General features: G+C 37.8%; 1 protein-coding gene across 1 annotated transcript in view; it reads left to right on the forward strand.

Moving 5' to 3' along the window:
* The window catches only part of cdin1 (CDAN1 interacting nuclease 1), a gene marked incomplete at its 3' end in the record, with an annotated part of 53,950 nt that overhangs the window by 11,184 nt on the left and 15,331 nt on the right, over positions 1-27,435 (forward strand). The window contains exons 5-11 of the mRNA XM_079262625.1: positions 635-695; positions 3,324-3,396; positions 11,753-11,832; positions 12,121-12,170; positions 13,697-13,764; positions 15,670-15,735; positions 15,940-16,045. Of these exons, the coding sequence (XP_079118751.1) occupies positions 635-695; positions 3,324-3,396; positions 11,753-11,832; positions 12,121-12,170; positions 13,697-13,764; positions 15,670-15,735; positions 15,940-16,045 (504 nt within the window). The remainder of the gene's footprint in view (positions 1-634; positions 696-3,323; positions 3,397-11,752; positions 11,833-12,120; positions 12,171-13,696; positions 13,765-15,669; positions 15,736-15,939; positions 16,046-27,435) is intronic.

The following is a 27,435-nucleotide window of genomic DNA, read 5'->3' on the forward strand; positions in this document are numbered from 1 at the left end:
ACCATGACAGTTATAATCTTCTCCAAACAGATCCCCACACTCAGGATTCATTGCAGATCTCCACTTGCACCTGCAAAGCCAAAGCTCTGTTTTCCATGTCAGGCTGAGAGCAGAAAGATAAATAACCAAGCATTGGACATTTGCCCTACACAGCCTTATGATGGGATGATTATGTGTAATTCAATGAATATGGCTAAATTAAAAAAGGGGGGAAAAGCTGTAAGGGGAAAAGCCTCTTTACATATTGCAATTAGCCTTTATCAAGCTTATTAGTGTATTGTTCTGGAGAAGATAAGGCTGGATAATGCACTTCTAATCCACTTACAACAACAAAACTCAGATGATCTGGGCAAGATCTGAAGGGAGTTCAGGTTTTAGCTGGCGAGGGAAAAAAGGCTTGTTTGGCGGCAGGGGTAAACTAACTATCACATGCTTGTCTGGCTTTAAGGAAATTTGAAGCTCTTCAAGCAGTGCTGTTTTAACCGCACTGAGCCTGCCATATGCCACCCAGGGCAAAGTCATCAGGGACATTAGCATGTCTTGGCTAGCCTGGTCTAACCCCCTCTACCCTTCTGTCATCCTTTGTGGGCCCTGTTTTTTTTCACTGCGGTTGTTGTCCTTTGTTATCATAAAGGTATCTGAGTGAAGCCAAGGCACATCCCACTGCTCCTGTCTTGCTGGACTTAGCCAATGAGGTAACAATACAACCTTTAGCTTCTTTCTCTTTTGTCTTTTTTTTTTACCTTTTGAAGATAGTTTCTATAAATGGATAAAGGGAGGTTTGCTTTAGTTTCTGAATTTCTCCCTTGTCTGTTAGTCATTATTAAAATTGGTAAAATGGTCTGCACTATTATCAATTATTTAATGCAGTTAGTTTCCGTTCTCCACTAAGCAGATGTGAAAATACTTTTTTTATTTTATTACGCCATTTTCCAAATTGCAGTTCAGGCAGAGTTGCTACAAGCTGTGGACAGGTGAGGAGGGGGTCATTGGTTAATTCCTCTGTTCATCACTTCAGCAATTATTTACTTCAGGTTGTCAGAATAAGGTTTATTCTCTGGATGATGTATTGTAATTATACACAGATAACAAAACTAAAAGAAGCATGTGGTAGATATTTGTATTCCATCAGTATGCCTGTCCACTTGTCCTTAAATGCCTGAAGTCTGCTATTTCTTTGTATTTAAGACTTCTACTCTGCTCATTAGCGATATGTTTACTTGCAGATATTCAGTGAATTCATACATCCGTTTTAATGCTGCTTGCAATGAGACAGTTTCTTTGTTCAAAAGCATAGTAGATCACTTGAGTAGGCATTAACCTCAAAACCAACTGGTGTTATTTATTTTCCATTTTATTGACATTGTTTTTCTTTAAACGCATTCAATTCCATTCAGTGATGAATACTGTCTCTGAACCATATAACTCATTTTAAAATGCGACTTAACATTTAAACCAACACTCATGGTTTCTTAGACTGCTAATTAATGTATTTGTCGTTTGTGGCAATATGTTTTCCAACAGTAATAAAACTATTCTTGGATATCTTTTGCCTTGGGAAGAAGGCCACAAATGTGGATTCTAAGCATACAGACTTTTGTATACTTTTTGGAAAGCTTTATGCAAAGGTTACTCAAACATACACATTTAAGAAAAGACACACCAATGCTATATTCTTTGTTACATCCATTAGCTTTTAGGCTAAAACAACCAGAATTTCATTTAGTTATAATTATTTTCAGCAGTAATTGAAGGCTCTATGAGTCTTAGTCAAATGTAAAATTCATGAAGTGCATGGACTCATGATTAATATGAAAATTAGGGAGATGCAAATACCTGAACTAATCAGGTGGTACTTATTCAGGCTGAGCCTGCGTTGGTAATGTTGCCATTTTTCATGTGTCAGTTCTGATGCAGGTTACCAAGAATCAGATTCTCTCTTGTTATCCAGAGGTGTGAATGAAGAACAGGCCAGTAAGCACAAAGACAAATGATTGAGGAAATACAGGGAGAGAACTGGAAGAATTTGAGAGATGAAAGACTTCTACTTTAGCTGAAGGTGACAAATGTTAGATTTGTTAAGTCAACCCTAATTATTACAGGCATTTGAGAGCATTTTTACATTCCGCCTCCTTCATGCAGTCTTTCAGAGATTTTAATACAATAGTGGGTTAAAAGACATTGTTTAGACAATGCTCCCAGCATTATCAGAATACATCAGAGAAAAGATGAAACTCTGCATTCTCAGTGCAAGCTGAGGGCAAATTCCCCAATTATGCTAACAAGAAGAAAAATGATCTTTGGCTCGAAGAATGTTGTTTCATAATGAGCTGGCGAGGAGTGGAACAGTCTTCAAGTAATATTTTAATTCCCTCTTTATCGAGGAGGGAAAGAAATTTAGCAGTGAATAGGTTGATGCATCTTCATTTTGGCTTGTATACTGTTTAAACAAAGGTCAGATACATTGCTGGAGAGAAAAAAAAACTCCATGTACATTTCTACATGCTTATTTATTCTATTAAAATGGTTTGATTTAATTAAGCTGGCCATAACAGCAAGATTTCTTTTTTTTGTGTCCATTTTTAACATTATTATGACTGTAGTTTGAAATATTAGGGAGTGCAATGTGCAGATAAGAATGTGGTCAGGAAGACACCTTCAGCATCAATCATTAGTGCTCCTTTACTTGTCAGGGCTCCTCCTTTTACTCAAACCAAAAACAATGTTCACCTCTCCAGGTGTCTTTGTGTTCAAAGACAGCAGCAGCAGCCATAGGTTGTCTCCTTGCTAATAGGCACCGTATTCCCATTGTCCCTCAGGTGTGTCCTGTTGGTTGCTGCTGTTTTGCCTTGGTGATCATTCTATGATTAAAGCTCTTCATTGTCTTTTTGCCTGGGTATAGTATGTGCTGTTTTTTTTTTGTTTTTTTTAACAAGATGCAATTCTGGGGATGTCAGAAGCTAAGGCATTTCAGCCAGGTAGTTTTGCTGTGTTTGCTGTGCTCCTGTGGGAAATGTTATTGCAAAGCTATGCTTTTGAAAGTTTGTGAAGGGATTGTGAAAAACTGGGACAAGGTTTGGAGATTAGAACCATTACAGTCATTATTACCCATGTGACATCAGCTAAACATCAACTAATGGGGTTTTATCAGTGCTGAAATCAAGGCTGAAATGGTATGTCTGGAAATTTGTAAATCACAATCCTTTGAAAAGGAGAAGCAGTTCCACTTCTTTTTGTTTTACTCAAGTTGCATTAACCCATTCACCGCAGCCCCTCTTCTATTTAGTCAAATTCTCCTCTTTTGTTCTTCAATCTTTGTAAAGGTGGATCTGTCTCCTGCTCTGATGGCTCGTATCATTCTGGACAGGTTCCTTCAGGACATGGATGGTGAAATGCGTGAGTAACACTTAGCAGTTTGTCACTCCATCACCCTCCACATCAGTCTTAATTGTAGCACTTAGTCCATTGAATCTCCTTCTGTTTGAGTCCAGATTCCAGTCTAGTTGCTGTATTTTCAACCTGTCCAACCTTAATGAGAAGCAGACAACATTTAGAAGTAGCTGCATCCCAGGGCACATGATTGGCAATTAAGTGCTAGCAGGACCACCCACCTCCTAACTGCAGTGGGGATCAATGGTAGCTTGCCTCATTGGTGTTATTTATAACACCCCTGATTCTTCTTTTTCGTCACCCACCTTCATCCCACCAATACTTCTATTCCTTAACATCTCTTCATTCCTCAATCTATCTGTTTTTATGTACCTTTGAGGTCCACATAAGAAATCAGGTTGAGTAACTGGTAGAAAAACCAAACAGTTTCTATTTTGTTGTATCGTAGATTTTCCAGAAATTGTTACTGAATTGTGAATTATTGACCTTGTTTGATCTGCTTGGTATCTGTTTTCATATTCAGGTTATGTAATGTCTTTGTCTACAATGTTATGGGTCAAGAATAATTTCTTCCACAATTCTATATTATTTACATATGATATTTATTAATTGATACAAAAATAACCTTTTTCTCTTTACGCTTTTACATCCTGGATTCTCAGTGTCACATTTGAGCAATTTCATATTATTTTAAAAATTTTGTCTTGAACACCAAGTGTATTTTGTGTGTGTGTGTGCAGTAGTCGGTGCTTTGAGAGTCAATCGCATGATGTCAAAAAGACGTGCTTCCAATTTAATCAAGAAAGAGATTAAAGTGGATGTGTGTTATTTTCAACTTCGCTACAGTCGAGCCATTTGTCAAAGTCAAAGATGTGATTGCTTTGGACCTACTGTTATCCACTGCCTGTCAAAATACTGGTCTGAGCAGCTTGTAGAACACGGCATTCATCCAGGAGAGGTACTCTGTCTCACATTATAGCACACTGCATCTGTCCATCTCCATACAGTGAAAGCATGCGTTATTATTGCTCAGAATACATTGAAGACAGAATAAACTTCGTGGCTGATCATTGTTTATTTTCAGTGCAGTTGAAATGATAACTGCACATTTTGCAGGCTGGCAAATTAAGTCATTCGGGCTCTTACTGCAAGCCATTTCACAGAGATTAGATGACTTTTACAGAATAATCTTAGATTCAAATTAACCTGAGGACACACAAAGCCACAAAAATGCATATTAGTTTGGTCCAGTAAATTAGTGTGAATACTGCAGTATAAATGTGAAATATTCAGAGATATTACCATCACACCAAGCCTCTCCACTTTTGCAGTATGTGAAGTTAGTTAGTATGAGGGTGACTTCTGCTTTGTGTCTTCTGTCGCCCTCTGACCAGCTCACCCTTTACACATGACTTGCTTGTCACATGGGCTGCAGGTAAATCGTTGAGTCTTCCTGTGTTTATATTAGACTTCAGTAATGTGTTTTCACCATGAAACAATGCAAGGATAATTGTCTTTGCTGGCAATTAGTGAACAGGTTGGTTCAGTTCTATTGGCAGACATATCTGTCAACCCCCAACCCCACCCCACCATGTCAGCCCCACACAGTATTCCAGGGTGCAAGTGTGTGTAAGTGTGTTTTTTTTCTTAGTAAAACTCTAGAGATTGGGCAAGCAGGCACATATAACTACTATATAATAGACATTTCCCATAATTCCATGGTAAAACCTAACTGCTTGACTTTACTGAATGATAATAATAGTAATAATAATAATAATGATAATAATAATAATATGCTAAATGGAATGCAATAAGCAAAATCTAGACAAGTTTATAAAACTCTTACAAAGTTGATAAATCTTGATTTTAAAAAAAAGGGTTATTTTTCAATGCCTAATGATTTAATCTCTTACGTGAATTAACTGACACAAAATTGATTGTTTGTAGCAGAAATTTGATGTGGGAATAGGTTTTTGCTAAAACTTATAGCAAACCACAGACACCTCTGTGAATGTGTAGCAGTTGTCTGGATAACAGACAAGTCTCAAATAACACTAAAAGGCTTTTCTGCTCATTTTTACGCTGGTAGTTGTTCAGATGTTGCAATATAGAAACATATTGCAAAACTGTAATGGAAACACTTCTTTTCGCATTTGCGTGTCCCTGGACATGACGTGGGATTCATGACCAGTTGATTTCCGATAAAGATGGTGTGGTACGGAGCAAGCAACAGCGAATTTCAGAGTTTGAGAAAAGAAAATTAGGGAAAAAAAGCTTCGAAAATCCATAGCAAATTCTCCACAGCAAGTTGAAAACCCTAAAATAATGCTACGTGGTTATGTGCATAAGCCACAATTTTTGTAAAATCTCACGAGAATGACAAGATTTTATCAGGCTAATGCGCTAAACACTTTTAAATGGAAACACCCGCAAATTGCAATTGTTGTTTGTCTAAACTTACAAATATCGCTTTAGTTTTGCAAAAAACTGTAATGGAAATGCAGCTAATGATTGAATGCCAATTAACATGAGAGCTGCCACATGACACGATCAACATTAATTAAAAAATTCCTTTGTTAAAAATCAATCCTCATTCTAACAGGCAATCGGTGTTTATGTCTACAACATGTTAACAAAATGAATCCTACATAATGTTTTCCTTTATCTCAGAACTGTTTTCCTCACACAAGGAGCTTAAGAGGTAGAGATCTCAATGGTAAGATTTTAAGTTAAGTTATTTTAAACAATGTAATATTCCTAAGTAATTTAAAACAAAAAGATAAAGAAAAATAAGTGAAAGAAAATGTGAAAAATTTGGACTTGGATTACTGGAAAATGGACATGACAGTAGAGTTTATTACTTTTTTTTCTGAAATAAATCAAAACCTATTTGTATAATTTGCATTTTTCATTAATCAAACAAATAAAATAATACAAAAAGTAATTTCAAAAAGTAGTGGGCAATTTCACCCATTACAAAGCTGGTAAATTAAAGCTGAGAAGATTCATACAGTGGATTATCTTTATTTTCGTTAATAGAAATATACAACAATGTGGGTAACCTGCTTTCCACCAACATAATTTTTCAAGTACTTAAGTTAAATCAGTGTAATTAAGATAAGTACATCAATATTTTCACAATCTTGCCCTTTAAAGTTCACATGATTTATTTAGGATTAGCTTTGCTAATAGCTAGATTAAAATGAAGCGTTATCCACTTGGTTCTCCTATTAAAACCAACGTTATATTTTACAGTGTGGGTGAGTAGCTTGCCTTCCACATAGCACCATTGTTTCTTGTTTTCTTGATTCAGGAATGGGGCCTCAGGGACTTTGGAATATATGTACAATCACCAGCAATGGATCAATACAGAGTTTTAAATTGTTTCTGGGCCTGCCCTGTTTTGTTTTGCTCTCTTTTTGTTACTCCACCCTGCCTATACCTCTACGACCACTGCACCCCAGCCTGATAATGCCACCGACAAACTGCCCCCCTCTTCCTTTGCATCTCATGCATTGTAAAGGATCTCAGTGAAGCAGAATGGAGGACTACATGGTCATGCTTGAAATGAATCAATATATTCAAAGCAGTTTTAGTGCATATTGAATACAATATCAACATCCATAATGCTCCTTGCCTCATGAAAACGGACTGGGCAGTTGGGGAGGAAGGGTCACATGTGGGGGGTTATGGTTTTGGATAGATTTGTGTTTTAGTTATGCAGATATTGCCCCTATAGATTTTCAATATTATTACTACAGACTATATTATTTGTATCACTACTGTTTTGTTTTCTTTGATATGAGACTAGATAATCTTTTCAGTATTTTATTTTAAGGGCTGTGGCGCCAAGATGTAATAAACTCAATCTAAACTACATAAGATGTGTTTTCTTACAGCTAGCTACCAAACTTTTACATTTCTTTGGTTGTTACACAAGTATTTGGCATTTTTAATGTTTGAAAAAACATGAAACTTTTGAAAAGTAGGACACTGTTTCAGTTTTTGTAAAATTAGTAATCTGTGTAATTCTGTAATGCATCAATCTGGGTGACGTTAAAGTAAAATATAATTTAGCATTATAGTATTTAATATGGACAGACATTAAAATGATGTAGTCTGGAGGCAGACCTGTTTGCACTTACCGCAGTTTGACCTGATAAAAAAAAAACAAAAAAACACTGTAAACAGCCATATTGTCATTTGAGCTCGATGTCAGTAGATACCTTTTAGAAGTCACCAGCACACACACTGGGGGAGCTCATGCACTGTCTTTTCCCCCTACTGGTATCTCTTCATCTTTCTTTCTATTCCTCCTTTGACAGGAGTTGATGTGCCTCTAGATTTAGACATACTTTTTTTGTGGAGGCAATTTTGCTAGCTATTTGACCTTTTCCATTTTCCCAAGGCCCAGCTCCAGATTAGATTGCTACTCCGTGTTTTGTAACTATGTGATTCGACCGCCTTTAAGATTTATTGTCACATTCCTTTACAGAAGCCTTGTACGCAAGGTTATAAATGTCCTGTGTTTGATGTTAACACTGTGAGAATGTTAGTATCTACTATGATCCTTTGATTCTGTGACAGAATTCATAATAGCATCAGTGTTGTGCAGATAAAACGTGTTGATAACTGAATATTATATTCTGGTCTATCCAGTGAAATCTTTTAGTATCCATTATGATTGCAATTGTTCCTCCTTTCTTGTCTTAAAGGGCTCTTTTCTTCTTTCACGTGTCTCCACTATGTGGAGCTGGTGTTTGTCTATGCAGCCTTTTTCCAAATAATGAGAGCAAGGGCTCTTAATTAGTAAGAATATAGGGACTAAGGAGGCAAAGACAGTGCGAGTGTTTCCCTTTATATGTGTGTATGCAAGGGGTGGGTGCAAAGGGGGTAAGCAGCACTGTGGCACTTCACTTGACAAGTATACTAATTACTCCTTTTCAGCAGAGGAGCTCCAGTCAGCCTCCGCCACAGTCTAATGGCCTGACCTGGGAAGCCTCTCTCCATATCAGAGTTCCCTAGGTCTACTATTACTACGGCTAAACTCACACACAGACACAGATGCACACACCCACACATGCACCCGCACATAAACGCACACACCCACCCACACACTAAAATGTAGAGTCTCATCTCACCGCTATCAGGAAGAATCAGGTGGAAGCAGATCAGTTCTGCCCCAGTAACCTCTTCAGGGACTGGGCTCCTCCTGCATGGGAGATACTACCTCATATCATCAACTAGCACCCACACACCACAGTAGATAGTTAAAAGGAGGGAAAAAAAAGCACTTCTTTCCCCCTTCCTTCTCGTCTCCTATCTCTCTCGTTCCCATCTTCTGTTTTTTTTTTTTCCTTTTTTTTTTTCAATGCGGGAGGATAAATTTAAAAGGAGTAAATTGGAAAATCAAATGAGGGCTTTAGGCAGCCGCAGAGATTTGCAGAGCTGTCGGCCAGTGTTGGAGAGCCTCATCCATCATGTCCCACAAGTAGTCAATTCCTCTAGTATCTGTAAATGTTTTCAGATATTAGCCAATTTATATGCTCCGAGATTCATCATGGAAAATCAGCTTTAGCGGCGCACATTATCAGGACCTGTCTCTCCCTTGCTCCATGAAGTTTGATGAACGAGTGCCCCTCCACAGCTCAATGACTTGCGCATGGGGAGTGTAAGGGAGGGGGGGCAATGTGGGCATATAGTGGAAATGGGTAAATGGCCCCCACCCGTGGAAAGAAGTGGGTTTTTTAATTAATAAACAAACTTGCAGAGGAGCTCATCAGTGTCAGAGGCAATAACAATTGTCATCCATTATTGTTTATTACAGTCCTCCCTCAGCAAATGTTGCTATTTAATGAGGTTTCTCTATATTTTTTGTGTTTGAGATAATGACTTTTTCAGAGACAAGAAGGGTATTTACAAATGACACAAGTGAGCAATGAAGACTTGAGCCAAGGTTGCATTACTGTTACCTTGCTGTATGAAGCTTATCTTGTTTTGGAGTTGCATATGAAAACAGGCTTGTGATTTGTTTACACTGGCTGTTTTCTTTAGCAAATCCCAATGGAGGCGTAGCGTTTCACATCTATTATTCTCCTCTTCTCTGTTCTTTCTGTTCAGATGTTGACGGTGTGATACGGTGCCTTAGTAAGAATTTATACCAACATGGGGCAATTACAGTAAATTTGGCGAATGTTTACAAGGTGCAAAGTTGTGCTTCAGGGCTTTGTTCTCTATGTCTGGTGTTCTTCAGATTATGCTTTTTATTTTCCTGCACATTTTATGTGTATGCCTGTGTCTGCCTTAAGTGTGTATTTAAAAAGGGGAGCTTGTGTGTTTCAGTGCTCATGTGCATGTCTGTGTCGCAGAGAGGAGCTTGGGTTGTCATGGAGGTGTGCTGCTGTGCAAGGCGGGGGCGTCTTTAATAAATGTATGCTGATGTTGGAGGCTGCAACGATGCGAAGGATGCAAGGGCCCTGTTGTTATTTACTGCTGTGTTTGTGCACAGCAGCGAATCCTGGGCCTGCAAATGGCATTACAGCCTGTGATGAATGAGCATTAGGATAAACTCATTTTAAAAGCATCCTGATTTATTAGCAGCCTGGCCTTCCATTTCCATCAGGTCAATGCTTGGCTGAAATTCCACAATGTCAGCGCCAAGGTCACCTCTTTATGGCTATTTTTAACCCCGTCGCTCAAAAAGAGCAGGAGAATGGCATCCTATCACTTATTATGGCCATCTACCAAAAAAAATGAAAGTGCTTAAAAGACAGCAGGAATAGAAATCTGGTCCTTGAAGTGTGTTATGTGAGAGACCAAGATGTGGTGGTGGTCAGGCTCCAATTATGAGTGCTAGTAAGACAAGAGCTTTAATGGCTAACGTTTGCCTTAGGGGAGGTTTATTACATGCTTCTGTTTTGCAGAAGCAGCGTCAAATCTATAAAACGACCATTAGGAAGAGGGAAAAAAATCAATCAAAATGCCATTAAAGTGGAATAAGTTGCCAATATTGCTGATGTGGTTGCGGGTCCTTTGATTTTCCTTCAGATTATTAGGCACAGTCTAGTACTGACTTTGTTAAGGGAAACCAGTGTTGTTGGGGAGTAATATGTTTCCTGGCTTCATAAAGTTTGCTGCCTCATATTTCCCACTTTATTGATTATCCATTATCATTTGTCATGAGGTGTCCTAACTCAAGGGGAAAATATAACCCTCTTTCTTCACCGCCGCCTGCTCTGCACATGAGCATGGTATGGATCTGAGTTTGAAGGTACCAATCTCTGAGAAAAATGAGCAGCGAAATAAAGCACAACCCTGTGCCTTGCAGCTCTAAGAGGGAGCAGGGGTTATGGGGTGGGCTGGGGGAGCACCAAGGCTGTGAGACTAAAAAAGAAAGCAGAGTGCAAAAGGAAGAGAAAAAACAAGCTATGGCAAAGAAAGAGACAGACAGGAGAAAAAAGGGGAGCTGGATGGGCTTTGTTTTTCTTATACCCTCCCAACTTTTTTATTTTATCTTAAGGTATATGATCACAACACTATTTGTCTTCTCCATGGTAGTTTTCTCAAGAAGTAATATAGATAAAAGAAGTGTACAGGGGAGAATTGGGCAGAAAGGAATGCTCTAAATGTCTTTTATATTTATGAAATTCTTTTAACAAAGCATTAATGGTCCAGAAGCAATCAAAGCATTCACTGTTCAGGTGATTTTTGTATATTTTTAAAAGAATTTCTAAAAGCATTACATAAATTAGCCTTCTTTTTATGGTCATACACGAAATGTATTTTTGCAGAAAAGCTTGCAGGCATCACCCATGCCTGACATCTGAATAGAAACATGCACTGTATTGTGTGTAATTCTGCAAGTCTGTCAGGAGCGTGCATATATATATCACTAAAATGGCGCGTATCAACCATTTCGTCACACAATGTTACAATCCATTTAATCCAAATCTTTTTAAGAAATGATTTAAGGAAATTTTTGCTGTTGCAGTAACTGCGAGTCAATCCGACAGGCTTTCTTCCTGATTTATAATGTTAGTAGAGCAAGAATGGGGAAGGGAGATGCAGAATAGTCTGCGCTCATAACAAAGATAAACTACATGAAGTGGCTGTGCTCTGGACTGAAACATTTATCTATGTAAAATCTATAGAGATTCTCTAATGGACAAGTGTAGAAATACTGTGCCAACTGTGGCATGGTGAATCAGAGTGAACTGTCTGTTTTTGACGCTATTTTAACATCATATCACGCAATACTAATATTATCTATTGAAGACTAGAATTATGTCTTTTGTGTCATAATATTTGTGATTTTTGTACCTACAGTCTAACTTCTTATTTTCCAATTCTGTTTTGTTCTCAGCCTCTAAAACATTCCTCAACAGCATGCTGAAAGACCCATCATTGATTCCAGACCAAATACTGGCCAAAAATATATACCAAGTAAGGGTTTTATGTATACAATTGTCATAATTGTGTAATGTTTTTTGCCCCACTGCTCACCAAGTGACAAACCCACTGCTAATAAGAGTTTTTAAATGTTACTGTTGTACCTGGCTCACACACCCCATCAGCGCCTCATGTTTGCTGATGAGGTCACGTGATTGACAACAATCATGCCTGCCAGGCCACCAGCATTTCTGCTCTCCCAACGACTGTAGGGCTTCCCTCACCTCCCTTACACCCACCAACCTTTTGGCGTGCCATAATATTTCTTCCCTCTCTTTTCAGTGCACAATAAATGACTGCTGTTATGGACCACTGGTAGACTGCATCAAACAGTATCCTATCCCATAAAATTTTAAGCCTGAAATTGACGAGGAGCTATTGAAGGGGATGAGATGTGTCTGGCTTCACCTGACATAAAAGTTCTGCTTCACAGAGGAAGTGTTTCATCCTGTCTGCCATCCCACTTTCACCAATACGGGCCTTGAAAGGGCTTGAAGGAGGCAGAGGAGAGGGTGGGCTTATTTGAATGTATCTCCATGTGCATTCAGTGTATAAATTCCAATGATCTATGTAACAAAAAAAATCATTTAAAAGCCTTGTGGAAGGACAAAGCCAAATATTCTTACTTACATATATTTTCAATCCTTTTTAATTGGATTATATTTTTTTTTCTGATAATTTCTATGCAATTCAGCACCACAGGGAGTATTAGTATTAGATTAATTTTAATTTCAGTTATTCAGAATTTAGTTGTAAGCCTCATATGAATGGTATTATCCTTCCCTCTCCAATCAACAAACTCAAATATCCCTTTACAACTTAGAGAGCTCTGACGTTAAGGGAAGAATTTGATTCTAATTTATTTAGGGGCAACCAACTAGGTCGCACAACTATCTCCTCAGAGGAAGACTTATTTGAATGATTGTAAGTGTGCATATCCACATGTTATCATGCTTTTCCAGGCTTTTTGTGTGGTCTGGCTGTGTTCTGTTCAGATTTAGTCAACCAAATCCCCCTTTTTTTTCATCCCCCTTTTTACCATTCTGTTGCACTGCTCTGTGTCATTTGAAAGTCTGTTACTCTGCCAGAGTTTATAATAACCGCCCCACTGCTATTTGCTGTCAAAGAACTTTGCCCATGCACAAAAGAAGTAGTTCTTCCTGCATGTGTGCTAATCATCTTAAAAGTGTATTAATTAGTTCATTTGGAGTAACTGAGTGTCATGAACTGCCATGAGAACTGTCTTGCCAAACATACATAATATACATGTGACATCCACTTTTCTCTATGGCAACAAGCATTGTAAATGGCATAATTGAAAATAAATGCCTTAAAAAAATAATATTTATATATACATATATAATATATTTATATATTATTTATTTATATATACATATATAAATATATTAGTGTGTGTGTATTTAAACTTAGTGGAAGGAGCTGAGCAAGACAAGTACAATAGCTGTTGCACTCAATAAGCCTTTTGTGAAATTAAGATTTGACATGAATGTATTTTAAAAAGTTATTGTAAAGGCAGATTCAACTTGACCTGAAACTTTGATTGGGTTATTTGTTGCCATGGTGAAAACCAGCTTGGCACTTTACTTGGCACTGTAAACTGGTAGGACAAATAACTTTGTTACCTTTTATTCTACTTTTTAATCTTATTGTAATCGATGTTACAGGTAAATGCTTTGCTGTACCATGTTTTCTTAGTTTGTGTTGACTGGTTTTAAATCATCTTAATTGCAAGCATGAGTCCTTTCGTTTGTTTTTGTTTTTTTTGTTTTTTTTTAGCAGTTGTTTTAAATACTGCCCTAGCTTTACTGTATGTTGGGATCCTTGACCCTTTTCACAGTGCTATTGGCCAAGAGCACGAAGTACTGCTCCGTGACAAATTGAAAGAGAAGAATCTTTCCTTCCTGGGTAAGCCATCTCTTGAGTTTCTCATCATATTTTCAGTGATTTTCTTGAAATCACTGTGATCATGGAAATGATTTTTGGTAGCTTAGTAACATCCTCAAGGCATGACTGATGCATCGAATGTTATCTTTTAATGTCTTGCTATAAATCACAAGCCTATATACTTACTTTTAAGCTCCTAAGTATGTGAACAAGCAATGGAGAAGTTCAGTGTATCTTATGGCTCATTTTCCTGCACAAAGATTGTGGCCTTGCAAAGCGTTGCCTTTGCCACTGCTTAAGGGAAGTAACTTTCTGAGACTGGCTGCTTGATTTTAAACTGGTCCTCCATCTAGCTTTAATTAAGAAACTTAAATAGAGTTATGCCTAAGGATAGCCCATACCAGTACCTTGCCTCTTCCTAGCTGGGGTTCCATTTTGAAGAAGTGTCTTGTACCCATTAGTGATCCAGATATGAGTTTTGAGCTGCAGCAGCAAAAGATTAGTGAACCTTCTGCAAGCCTCACCAGGCTGACCTTTATCCTCCTCAGCTCTGCTGCAGCCAGTTATGACAGAACAATGAAGCCACATATATATCGCAAATTCTCATGCACTGCCTTAGAAAGGCTAGTTGGATACAGAGATTAGCAACAACTTGTAGACACTGCATGGAAACTCAAGTTCTACAAGAAGGTAATGAATTCATGGCTCAAAATTAATTTTGTTGTTTATCTGGGACGCATTCTACTCTCACTACCAGAGGAAGTCACAGAATTTCTATTAATTTATTGTAAAAAAAAAAAAAAAAAAAAAAAAAAAAGCCATTTTTAACAGAACAAGCAACAGTTTGTTACAAGTTAGTTACAGGTAGTTGTACATCTGATTTATTAAATTTGATTTAATTCAGTCATTTTATTTATTTAATTTTTTTTTGGCAGAATCCTGGTATGAGATTGTAAGATGGATTGTTTTTTAACCTTATCCCATCATCTTATCCCATCACCATCCCCAAGGTCAGATGAACGATGAAGGATAAAGTCATTCCCTCTGTCATTAAGACCATATCATTTATTTGGACATGGAGCACTGACCTTTCTTCAGGGCTGTGCAGAGAACTGTTCTAAAACTGTCAGAGTTCGAGGGGCACTAGGGCCACTGAAGCGGCCTCACCCCATCTGATAAATGGATTGGAAATAAGCTACCCAACAGCAGGGATGGCCCATTAATTTTAATCAAAGCTGATGTAAAAAGGCGATCAGAGCCACATGAGAATGTCAACAGCCCAGTGGGTGTGAACAGAGGTTCTCATCCTGTGACACACACACATCTAGACCAACATTACCACATCCAGGATGCCCCTCTGTACCACAGGCCTTTGGCAGCCACATTGACCCCTCTCAGCTCTCTTTCTTCATCCTTGGCTGATGCTACCTCCTCACCACTGACACCGCCACCCTCCATCTCCCTTCAATTCCCTTCCATGCCCCATTAGTTGAGCTTGGCTGGAGACAAAGATGCAGGCTCTTGGAACTGAATGACCTGGTCAGCCTGAGATTTAATGGAGAAATCAGGTGTTGTAAGGATAATGGCCAAAGCATGCCAGAAGTCAAGGACAATGGCTGCAGCCTGCTCAGTCAGGGGTCAGGCTTACGGAAGCTATAATGCCAACCTTGTGCTCTTGCAGTATATTTTATAAAGCTTAGCCAAACTGAAACCTGGAGCGCATAACAAAGCATAGCAGGTTTTTGTGCAGTGACAGCAAATTTTTGGCAGATGCATTTAATTGTTGTACTGCATTTGTAGTCCTCTGCTTCTGTTTCATCTGTAAAACACAGTCTGTGATTGATACTAAAAAAGTTGCTTTTTTTCTCCAGTGGAGGCATTTCAAGATAAGTTGGATGTTAAAATTCTGTACTTTGTCCTCTGCAGATGAGAACCAGTTGAGAACTATGGGTTATGACAAAACACCTGATGTCATCCTGGAAGTTCCCATTGGTTAGTATATAAACTTTAATAAACATCAGCATTTATCTGATGTAACTATTTTTCTCAGTGGTAGCATGTTTTTTTGTTTTTTTTTTAAATCATTTATTACTTGTTTGTCTAAGTAGTCAATAAATGAAATGGAAATGGAAAAATGTTATTTGTTACATTTTTGGATTTTTCCAAGCTTTTTTTGTGTTTTCATCCAATAAAAAGCTGTGGAGGGACACATTGTACATTGGATTGAGAGCAAAGCTTCCTTTGGAGATGACCACAGTCATCGCACATACCTCAATGAACAGTTCTGGAGCTACTGGAACAGGTCAGCCTTTTTCTTTTTTTTTTTTTCTGATTTTATTTATTTATCTGCATCAGCCCTACCCATTTTCTCAGTGTAGGCTCTCACTTTGTCAGCCACAAACTTCAGTCAATTCAGGCAGTATTGTATGTAACTTGTATCTCTGTAAAACAAAGATAGCCACTTCCTCCTTGGCACAGGCTGCTTTAACCGCAGAATACTACATGGTACATCTGGACATTACACTACTTCCGAATCCACTCCAGCTATTTGAGCCCTTTGCAGCCTGACTAGTCTGCCTGTGAGCTTGATTGTTTAGTAGAATACACACATTGTGTTGGAAGGGAAGTTAGGAAATGGGTGATTAATGCATCACATCTGCTGTCATGAGAACCTTTGGGCAGGAACAAGCCTTCATGGCCTGGCCATGGTGGAACAGAGATGTGTGTGTGTGTGTGTGTGTGTGTGTGTGTGTGTGTGTGTGTGTGTGTGTGTGTGTGTGTGTGTGTGTGTGTGTGTGTGTGTGTGTGTGTGTGTGTGTGTGTGTGTGTGTGTGTGTGTGTGTGTGTGTGTATACACACATACTTGTAAATTGATTGTAGAGATGACAAATAATTTACATTACTTAAGAGAACATTATTATCTTTCCCAGACACATAATTGAATAAATAGTAAACACAGTGTTTCTGTTTATGGAAGTTGCAATATCATCGGTTGGTATCAAGCATACATATTTTTACTTTTTTTTTTTTCTTTACAAGCTTCATTGGACCTTCCAGTTGAATGTCAGTCTTTTTTTAAATCAAATACCAGTTGAAAGGTTTTATAACAAGAAAAAAGTCATTCACTGCAACACCAAAAAGTTTTTGCCACTACCCTCTTTGCTGTGTGGGCTTTTTTCCAAACTGCAGTAATCTGAGAGATTTGTGAATTGGCATATACACAGAGGATTGGTGGTTGCTCACACATGTTTTTCACATCCCTGCCTCCCTTTGGCACTGGGTCCCAATACCTCACTATGGCCCTGATCCCCATCAGCTGTGATGGCTAGCTGACATGTTGTGACATAGTGCTGGAGCATCGGGTGGTTCCAGTCCTTGACTTTATGTTCAGAAAGTCATACTGTCTCCTTTTGAGTCTTTGTTTTGGGTGCATATGCAGTACTCTGTTAGACTCAATTAGGATCAAATTTCTGGATCCATCATGACCAAAAGAAATGAAAGCTATTTAAACGGAATACATTCACACACAACTCTGTCATAGGAGTTTAAAAAGTGACACTTTCAATTTTAGCCATTAAGCCTGCGCCAGTATATATTCGCTGTTATCTTTTGTAAAAAGTGGTAAAGTGGTGTTTTCTAGTTCCTTTAAAGGCTGAGAAATAAACAGATACTAAGATCGTTTAATTTTTCCATGAAATTCAAGTTATAGAATGCTTTCCTTAACCAAATCTTAAGTATGAATACGATACTCCTGTTTATTAACCAAGTATAAATATGAATTTTTTTCCAGCAGAGCGGCCATTTTATTATCAAAAGTGAAATAATTAATATCACTAAACAGTTTGTTAGTATACCTCAAAGAAATACTTTAAGTAAAACAGATCTATATGTAGGGAAACGTTGCCTTGCTATGTGTAATTAAAAAATAATCGCTGTCTGTCAGTACAACTTATAATACTGAAGAGAGCTCATATGATTAGCACTATGACATTTATAGTTTGCCAAAAATATTGTAATACTTTAACAACTTGATTGGAGGGTTGGTGTGATTTTAAGCCTTACTTATCCCCTCATGGGTTTATGTCATTTATATTCTCTGGGGCAGACTTGTCCATGTCTATTAGAAAACTGGAAAGGTGGATCCCACTATTTCAACCACTGGCAGAGTTAGACTAACACTGGGTATCAGAAAAGGGGGGAAATAGTCAGTCCCTACAGACCCTACCTTTCTAAGCACTCTTGTATTTTTTATTTTTTTTCGCATGCTTGCATTTCAAGAGTGGCTCATCTTTCTATTATTGTTAGACCACAGACTGTGTTATCTGAGGCAGATATATTCACACATGTTCAAGCTGATACAAGGTTGTGAATTAAAGAGTGTTGCATTGTAATCACAAACTTTAAGACAGGTGTGACAAGACAGTGATGGGTGACGTCATTCCCTTTCTTGAATTTTTAGTTGGATTTAATTTATGGGGGTGCCCCTGAATGGTTGATCTTTGGTGTATTTGTCCTTTCATTCATGCCTCAAAGTCAGGTTTCAGTCCTTGACTTTAGGCCCTTTGGTTTTCTTTTTGAGTTTCCTTGGAATAGTACACCAGTCATTGTAATTACCTCATTGTCCCTGATTGACATTTCCAGTGATTTGCTTATTTTTCATCAATTCCCTCTTTACTTTAACTGAGCTGCGTCACCTATTGCCTGTGTTTAATTGTTCTCCAGTTTCCCTCAAGCATTGCAGAGTAAGGACATGTTTTTGTAGACTGAAAGAAAAAAAAACTTATAATAAAATAACTAATTTTCCCTCTAAAGCCTTCTCCAACTGCATTTATCATCCAAACAATAGTCTTGCCAACACACTAACCCCATAATGAACCCCTCTTCAGTGAAGTGAGGGGTAATGACGCTTCACCTTCAGTCCTCCTAAGAAAAAAGAGGATGGAAAAAAATGGAGAAAAAAACAGTCTTGTGCAGAATCAGGCAGTGCGTTCAGGCCCAGTGCCTGCATTAGATGGTGAAGCAGCAGCTATTGGTGTCTCCGAGCCATCAATCTTAGCTGGTGACGCTCCAGAGCCAGCAAGCCCTCTGCTCTGACGGATGTTCAGATAATTGAGTGATCCATCTCACCCAACTATCAGAGTTGCATAAAAATTATTCACCTGCTTGTGAATATTAAACACATAATGAGCCTCTTGTGTGTTTTAGGAGAAGTGGCTAAGGTTAAACACAGCATGTAATGAAATATGGACTCCTATGCGGTATCACCTTAAATGTCCCTCCTTCATTATGGCATACTTAAATCATTTATAGTGGTCAAGATTCTTGGCATAATGTTGTGAGCGACATTTGAGAATCAGCTCTTAGCCTAGAATGGTTAATATCCTGATTATTTTGCACAGCAATTAATTTTACATTTTTATTACTGATAATTGCAAGTTTTGACTGTTTGACAGGACTAGTCTAGTCTGTAGATTTCCCTGGAATAGCTCTGATAAAAGATTGCTGTGCTCACAGAGATGGGTTTGTACATCTGTAACTTATTCCAAAAGTCAAGACAGAAGAAGAAAAAAAAATAGAAAACTATATTATTATATCACAAAATGAATATCGGACAATTAAACTTACCACAAATTATCTTTACAAGTAAATTAGCAGGTTGTCATGAAGATGCTGCATGTATTCACTGTTAAAACTTTGAAAACCCTGATTTTCTGCAAATGCAGTGAAGAAAGGACAGCATTATTATTGCTTCATCTGGTTACATTTTACCTGATGTTTGTATGCCCATATAAAAATGTTCGAACCCATATTGTTAATCAACACAGTACCTCAGGTACACTCTTTACTTTATTCTGGCTATTTTTTTCCAAGTGAAACTAAATATCAGATGGACATCCCTTTATTTTATTTTATCTACATGTGTAAAGAAGTGCAGGGTAAAAACTAAACGTTAAAAAAACAGATTATTTCACACAAATGTGTTAAACATTCTATTGTAATCTGTCTCATAAACTGAAAAAAGTTTCATTCAGATCAGAAAATCAGATTTTTCTCATAAGTTGGTCTTTAATGCGTTATAGAAGAATCGTCAGCACCATATTTAACTAATATTAAGTACTTTTTTTCTTTTTTTTTTTACTGAGTTGTAAAAACATTAAAAACATTTTTTCCTTGCAGAATGTTTATGTGCTTCATGATCAAGGTCCTGACAAAAGTATTTTAAGAGAACGGTCTAAAACTCCAACAAACACCTTACTGACCAGTGATGCAATTTCATCACACAATCAGTCATATTGACTTTCACAGAACTCACCCTACTGTTACTGTCCAGCTAAATCTGTTTGTTTGTATGTTTTATCCTTTTTTGTTTAGTTGTTTCATACCTTCCCTGCATTCCTTCTATGTTGTAGACTCCACCCGTTATTAACTTGTCAGATTTTGATGTTCATTTTGGCCTTTAATTTCCTTTTATAGTTTACAGAACTAGAAGGAGTCATTGGTATTAATCAGAAATGCTTTTTTTTTTAAACACAACTAAATGTCTTTCTGCTATAACATAGCAGATTTAATGGGTAAATTTAGTTCCATATTTTTCCTAATCCACCTAAGCAGACACAACGAGCCGCCTGTGTGAAAATTAGCTCAGATTTCTGCTCACCCCCTCCCAAAGTAAATCAGCTGTGCAATTCGTAAACGGCAAATGTGTCAGAGTTGAAAATGTTAGCACTCTTAATGGAGGCTTGAAAAGGTTAGATCTGATAAAAAGCTGTCAGCCGTCCACAAAACATGATTTATAGCAAAATAATGGGACAGTATGCCTCATTTCTCCCTTATATGAAATGGGGGGGTTAGGAGTTTTTTTGGTTTGCCATTATACATGACCACTTGGAAATTTGTTGAGACGTGTATTATGTTTCTCCTGGCTTCTTTGTTTGAATAATTTTTAAAAGTCTCAGCCTGTTCTAATGTAAATTTATAGGCTTTTGTAATTACTAACAGTCTATTATCATCCCCAAAAATACAAACTATATTGTTAATTCAATTCTGTCCTTTCGTGTCCTTTGTCACACAGTATCATGTGGCATAATAGAAGCAATGCAGTATCAATAAGGAAATCATAATTCTAAAGCCTCATCAGAATGTTCATGCAGCATCACTATGCTGCTTTCTGACAGATTGTCTAATAAATGGACAGAAATGAGACTTATGTGCTGTTTTTATATTAGTTGACACCATTGTAATTAGACATCCTCAGTTCTTTGTCAACTTTTTCCAATTATATCCAGAACTGTGTGCTGTAGATTTTACAGATGAAATTGCAGGGTAATTCTGTTGTAGTCTCAGGGTGTCAATCAGGTTTCAACATCAAATTAATTTTTTGATTCAAGATATTGTACATGGCTGTCCCTTTTTTTTTTTTTTAAATAGATGTGTCTATCACTTTTATTGAACCTTACAACAAAGCAATGACAGAAATATTTAATTAGAAGAGCATAATGATACAATGTGTTGAGGACGTCCCTTGTTGGATTAACATGACTGTACTTCTATAGTACGTTTGAGGAAAGAGCTAAACATTTAGTTTTCTTATTTCATCTCCAAGGGGCAGTTACTTTTCTGTCATTTGACCAATCAGAAGTTCCTGATTTCTTTCTTTATGTCAATATAACATTCCTATTGTGTGTCTGAGTGCTTGAAAATTGTCAGTTTATGGGGTTACATGTCATGCAGTGGCAGAATAAAAGTATTAAAAGCCTCAGCAGCAAAGACATCACAGAGCTGAAGCAGATAGGAGATGTCACCTGAGAGAGGGTGCCCACAGGCCGTGGCTGCTGCTGATACAATGTGGCTGGACATTACAGGGCCATCCCTGAGGACAGGTGCTGGCGCTTCTGGGATGACAGTGTGACACCTCCTAGACCTGTGCCCTACCTTGCTTTACCTCAGGTTCCTGTCAGAGATGTCCACAACAAAGAAAATTTCCATAAAACTACTTGCCTATAGAGAAGAGCTTGTGCTCACAAAAATCATGGTGACCTCATATTTGCTTAGTTGTGTACTTACAACTTACATATTTGATTTCTCAAAGTGAGTTGCTTCCTTCTGCCATTTGATGAGGTGTTCATTACAATAATTATTTAGTATTTTTTTTCTTTGTCTTATATACTTAAATCTATGCTGATTCCTTCCTTTTTAAAACCCAATATAATCTTTTTCCTGATAAAACATAAGTGCTTCTGACACAGTTTGCTGCCTATTTATAGTAATAGATGCCCCATGCAGTGTAGGAACGTGGCTTCTTTTATTGTTTCCTTTGTTATGACATCCTCCCATAGAATATTCCTCAACTAGAAAAATAGCTATGCACAGTGGTGGCTCCTTTAGGGCTTTGCAAGTGTTTGTTTTAGGGCACAGCAGCATACAGAAGTGCAATGCTGGCCCCCAAAGCACAAGCAACTTGGAATATTAATGGCAAATGACAAGCCAGCTCTGATGCTTCAAGGATTTCATGCTTTTAAGGATGCACATTTGGGTGCATTGTTTAAGGCGTCTGGGGTGTAATCCCCACTCTCAGGTCTGCAGCAGCCTCGGGATTCAGCTCAGGTTAAGCCTTCATGTCTCCTATTTATTTTAGTCGGATTGTATGTGTGCATTATCCAAATTTGTTATTTACCATTGAGTGTAAGAGCAGCTTTGACATGGCAGCTGTGTGTATAAGCGAGGAGCAGGACAGACGGCGGCACCCCAGCGATATATACCCCTCCTCCTGCCTCTCTGTTGCCTGTGACATTGTGAGATGGAGAGGAAAGCCTCAAGTAAAATGAGGTGCAAGCATGTCTACTTTGTGAATTCCTGCTTTGCCATGGAACTTTTTAAAGATGAACATACATTTTTTTGTCAGCTTTCATGATGTATGCCATCAGTGTTGCAGAGACCCCCCCCTTTCATTTTCTCAGTCTTGCTGCCTTTCCCCCTTTTTTTTCCCTCAACATTGACCTTCTGAGTTTTATTCCAGAGAGAAGTCGGCAGCATTTATCAAAAGCATGGCGAGGAATGGGCATGGAATAGAAAGACTTTTTGTTGGAGGCAGTCCAACAGAAGAATTTCAATGGTTCTCTGACCTCTAAAAGACATTCTGGTCTATAGTAACCTCAATGTGGTGTTAAACTTGCAGTAATATTTCCTTGACTTGGAGACAAATAGCTTTTGAACTCATTGCTGTGCATCAGACAATGGCCTGTATCTGTTGCTGAAATCTATTGCTGATTATCCCCATGGACACAATGAGAAATTGGTAATTAGAATTTTGTTCATTTATATCAAATATCATATATGAATTTACCTACTTATTTCAGGACAGAATGTGTTACATTTGTACCGTGCAAAATGTTTCACTATTAATACTTGTATAATGACCAAGGTTCCTAAATATGCTATCCTTTAGAAACAAAGAAAGCATCTCCTACAGCATCCTATCACATTTAGTTACTGGTCCCCTGTATCTTATATGATGATGTCCATGTTTAACATCTGACTAAATGCATAATTACATCCGGTGCATGTCTGAACTTTCAACGCTGTTTTTGTTTTTTCTACAATTGTCGTAAGGACTGGGGGATAACAATGCTTTACTACATCAGCTGCCATGTGAGGCCACAATTTTGAGAATATGTTGCAAAATGTTTGATACAGACCTTTGTCTTTTGTACTGCCCTCTCATTTTTATGCATCAGTTCTGTATATAAAGCTTACTAGAAAATAGTTAGATTCAACATAAAATTCATGGCTACAGTAAAAAAAAAAAAAGTTAAGTACTTAATTTCATGCAACTCCACACTTCTTCAAAAAGATCTTGATGCTATCTGCCCTGAAGGGCTTATTCGTGTCTTAACTTTACTGCTAAGGTTGATGATGGGGGCCAGGAGTTATTGGGCGATTCCTCTGATGTTTTCCAAAGGTCTCAGAAAAGCATTCAGACATGATTACAGTGTCTTGTGAAAGAGAATTAATACATTTAGTTGCAAAAATTACATTTGTTTTCCTGTGGAAGATAAAATCTGATAAACTAAATTAAGGAAGCATGGTCTTGACATTTGGAATGGTATTTTGTGCAGAAAAGGGCTTTGATTTTAATGTGTTACATATGTATAAGGTTATAAAATGCAGTTTAGTTCTGGATGTGTGACTTCATGACACAAGTGTTAAATATCCTTTTCCTGCTTTATTTTTTGTTTTGGATGAGGGTCTGAATTACTGATTTAACTTGTCTTTCTGTGAGTAACATTGGCCATTATATGCTGTAGGCCATGGATCCTCAATCTTATTCCACAAGGGCCGATATCCTGCAGGTTTTCCAAGTGTTCCTGCTGCAACACACCTGATTCATGTGTATTCAGCAGACACATTCAAAGCTTGTCTGAGTCAGGTGTGTTTCAGTAGGATCCCTGCTGTGGGTTATTCTGAATTAATATAGTTTGGCAATTAAATGTAAGCACTGCTTTGTTTTAAACCCCTGGAATATTTTCTATAACCTAGAATTTAATGAATCAGTCCAGGCAGTTTATCTTAGCTTCGGTTTATATGTCAGCAATGTCTGTGTGCTTGTGGGCACAAAAAGCAGTAAACTGTATTTCAGACCAAAAATAAATATTTTTACTGAAGCCAAGGAAACAATGCTTCATATTTCTGGCTTTGTCTTTAAAGAGCAGCTCTGTGTGTACCAGATAATGTGCTGCTACTCATGCTCTGTGGAGGCCCATCAGTCACAATGTGGAGCTGGTCGCTTGTGATAAGTGGCTCCTTACAGATAACTGAGACAGTAGGCTTCTTTTTATAGGTCCACTGTCCCGGTCACATAACCCTTTTTCTTTTGTTTGTTGTTGTTGTTTTTTTCCCCCTACTGATGCTTACTTCCTTTTCTTCCAATGCTTTTAGCTTTTGTTAAGATTTTCACCTTTTTGTTTGGCATCTAATGTTCTTTTAGTTTTGTTTTTGCAAATATTAATTTGATCAAACTGTACTGATCTGTTTATTTTTCCTCCGTTAATATAGGAAATATATTAATCCACACCTTTAAGAAAGTGTGGATGAATGCAAATATACTTTATGGCAAAAGCAGTAATGTGTATTTGTGTCTATTTCTTAAAATTGAAACCCATCATTCTTAGTGATGATGAGTGTGTCTGTATTTTTGTGCTTGAAATATGAAATCAAAACCTAGTTATATTAATCCTGAATTTTTAGTTTTGGTTTTAAATACTTGCATGATGCCACTGAGCAGTTGTTTTAATCCAAGTACTATAACTAATGTAAATACTGATGAATGAGTATCGGTTTCAGTAAAGTTTGTTTCATTTAACCATTTTAAATCACTAAACTACATTATTGCCAGAAACAGTGAATGAGATGGAAGCACATCTCAGTTTTTACCTGGCTTGGCATTTATTTAAGAGCTCGTCAGGACCCCCCCCAAAAAGCATCTTTGTTCCCAGGAAGGCCTCTCCCTCTCCTGTCTCTGGTTTGAGTTTCACGTCTTTCTGCAGTCTGATTGCCTGATAGCTTAAACATATCTGCCCGCCTGTCCTTTAATGGGACTGTGTAATCAAAGACACGTGAGGAGCCTGTGTCCAAGTAGTGACCTTCTGATTTTGCTCATCAGTTCTGGGGGTTAATTAAGACCCATTAGGTCAAGAGATTTGTCTCCTCAGGCTGTCAGCTTTCTAAACTATTAGAAGAAAAAATGCATTGAATCCCTTGAGCACTATTAAAGATTTACTGAGAGTAAATCTTTTTTCTACTTTTTTTTGTTTGATAAACTTGATTCATTTGTTTCTTATGTTTTTATTGACCTTTGGGGAGCAAACTTTGTGACAAGAGTTGAAAGAGTTAATGAAGTCATTAAATGATCCAAATTCCAACTGTGTTTGCGGTGGATGTAGCATTTCATCATGAGCATGACGTTTAAACAAACCCAAACCAACACTTTTCCTTTGGAATGATGAAAGATAACAGACACATACTGGTACATTTCATCAAGCAAAATATAAACTTTTCTGAATTCAAGGCTTTGACTGCTCCCTTTGAGTAGCCGACTAAGAGATGCCAGAGAAATGTTTTTCTCATTTTGAGTGACATCTGTATCAGCTGGCACATTTGCACCATGAATCCTCTGCCACATTAAAACCCAGAAACTGTCTCTTCAATGATGGTTGTGCACTTTAAATGACCACTCTTATTTTTTGTAAGGGGTGTGTATGTGTCATGAAGGTTACAAGGGAATGGGCAAGATAGAGCTGTCTGGTCAAAGGCCTCTGATAAAAAGTGCCACTTCCATTTGGGCGCAGCTGCAACTAAGCCTGGGCTGGCTCACTGTCTGATCCGACACTTCACATTCTCTTCTCCTGTCACTGGAATGGATGTGAAATCTATATTAGTTTCAGACAGAGTATTGGCCTGACTGTTCCTGCTCCCGCTTGGGTTATCTGGAATGATGACTTTCTAAGTCACAGTTTGCGTATTGTTTTTGTATTTTATGAAATTATTTGGGTGAAGGTAAGCACACCATTATGCACTTGCAACAAGTACTGGATATTTGTACACACGTGTAATATTAAATGAAATATGTACCTTTGGTATAATTTCTCCATCAAACATTTTGAGCTAGACAGACTAGACCTTTCCTAATGTGGGGAAATGTTGATGTCAGAACTGCAGAAAATCTTCAACCCTTTGAGTCTCTGCTAAGAACGGTGGTTAGAAAATATACTACTGGCTCTGTTTTAGATATTGGCTGTGGTTTTGAGTTAGAAAGGGGGGTGAATACTCTGAATAATGATCAGAAAACATTTAGCTTCAACTGCCTGGGTGAAACAAAACACACTTGAGAAAAACTTTGAACTAATCCCCCTTGGTCGCTTTATTTTCAAATTGGAGTACAGAGTTCATGGGAAACTCACTCTGAGGTTACCTGCGCCTCTGCAGAGTGATGGAAAAAAGGGATTACGTCTATAAGAATGTTTTTGCAGTTAGTTGAAATATTGCTAACCTTGTCAAATGTCATTTTGAATGCAAAAGCAAACCTATTTTAATCAGACTTTTAAAGGCAGGGCTTTTCAGACTGTGACTCTTAAAAGAAAGGGGTCAGCTAATTGCAACATTTGATGTCATGTTTTGTCTCTCTTCATTTTGACTGCCTGGAAGCACACTCTTCTTGAGCCATGCTCTTTGTGTTTCTCTCCCAGTGACACTCTCACACTTTGTCATATATAGTCAAATGAAAAACTATGAAAAGTTCTTAAGTTGTCAGTGCTGCAATCTTTATAAAGTTTTTGCCTCTACTTCCTGTCAGCCCCTCTTTCAACTTCAACCTCTGACCTCATTCTGTGTGCATCACTGAAAGTTTGGCCACTCCACACTGACTTGGCAGTCTGGAAGTTTAAAGATTTTATTTGGACTTTTTAACTGAATGTGTACACCATAGCAAAACCAGTTCCGTCTCAGTTCTTGGTCTCTGAATCTTCTTGATAAAATATGAGTTCCATTTGGACGATGAAAATTAGAAAAGCACTTCCTCTAATCTGTAACAGGTTAATCTCCCAAACTTGTTGTGCAAATTCTGTTTGGTTCTAATAATTACGATTTAACAGCAGCAGAGGGGGATGGGTTATACGTTGTAAATCATGTTTGACACGG

This window comes from Telmatherina bonti, assembly GCF_933228915.1.
Source record: "Telmatherina bonti genome assembly, chromosome: 22".
NCBI classification, from domain to species: Eukaryota; Metazoa; Chordata; class Actinopteri; order Atheriniformes; family Telmatherinidae; genus Telmatherina; species Telmatherina bonti.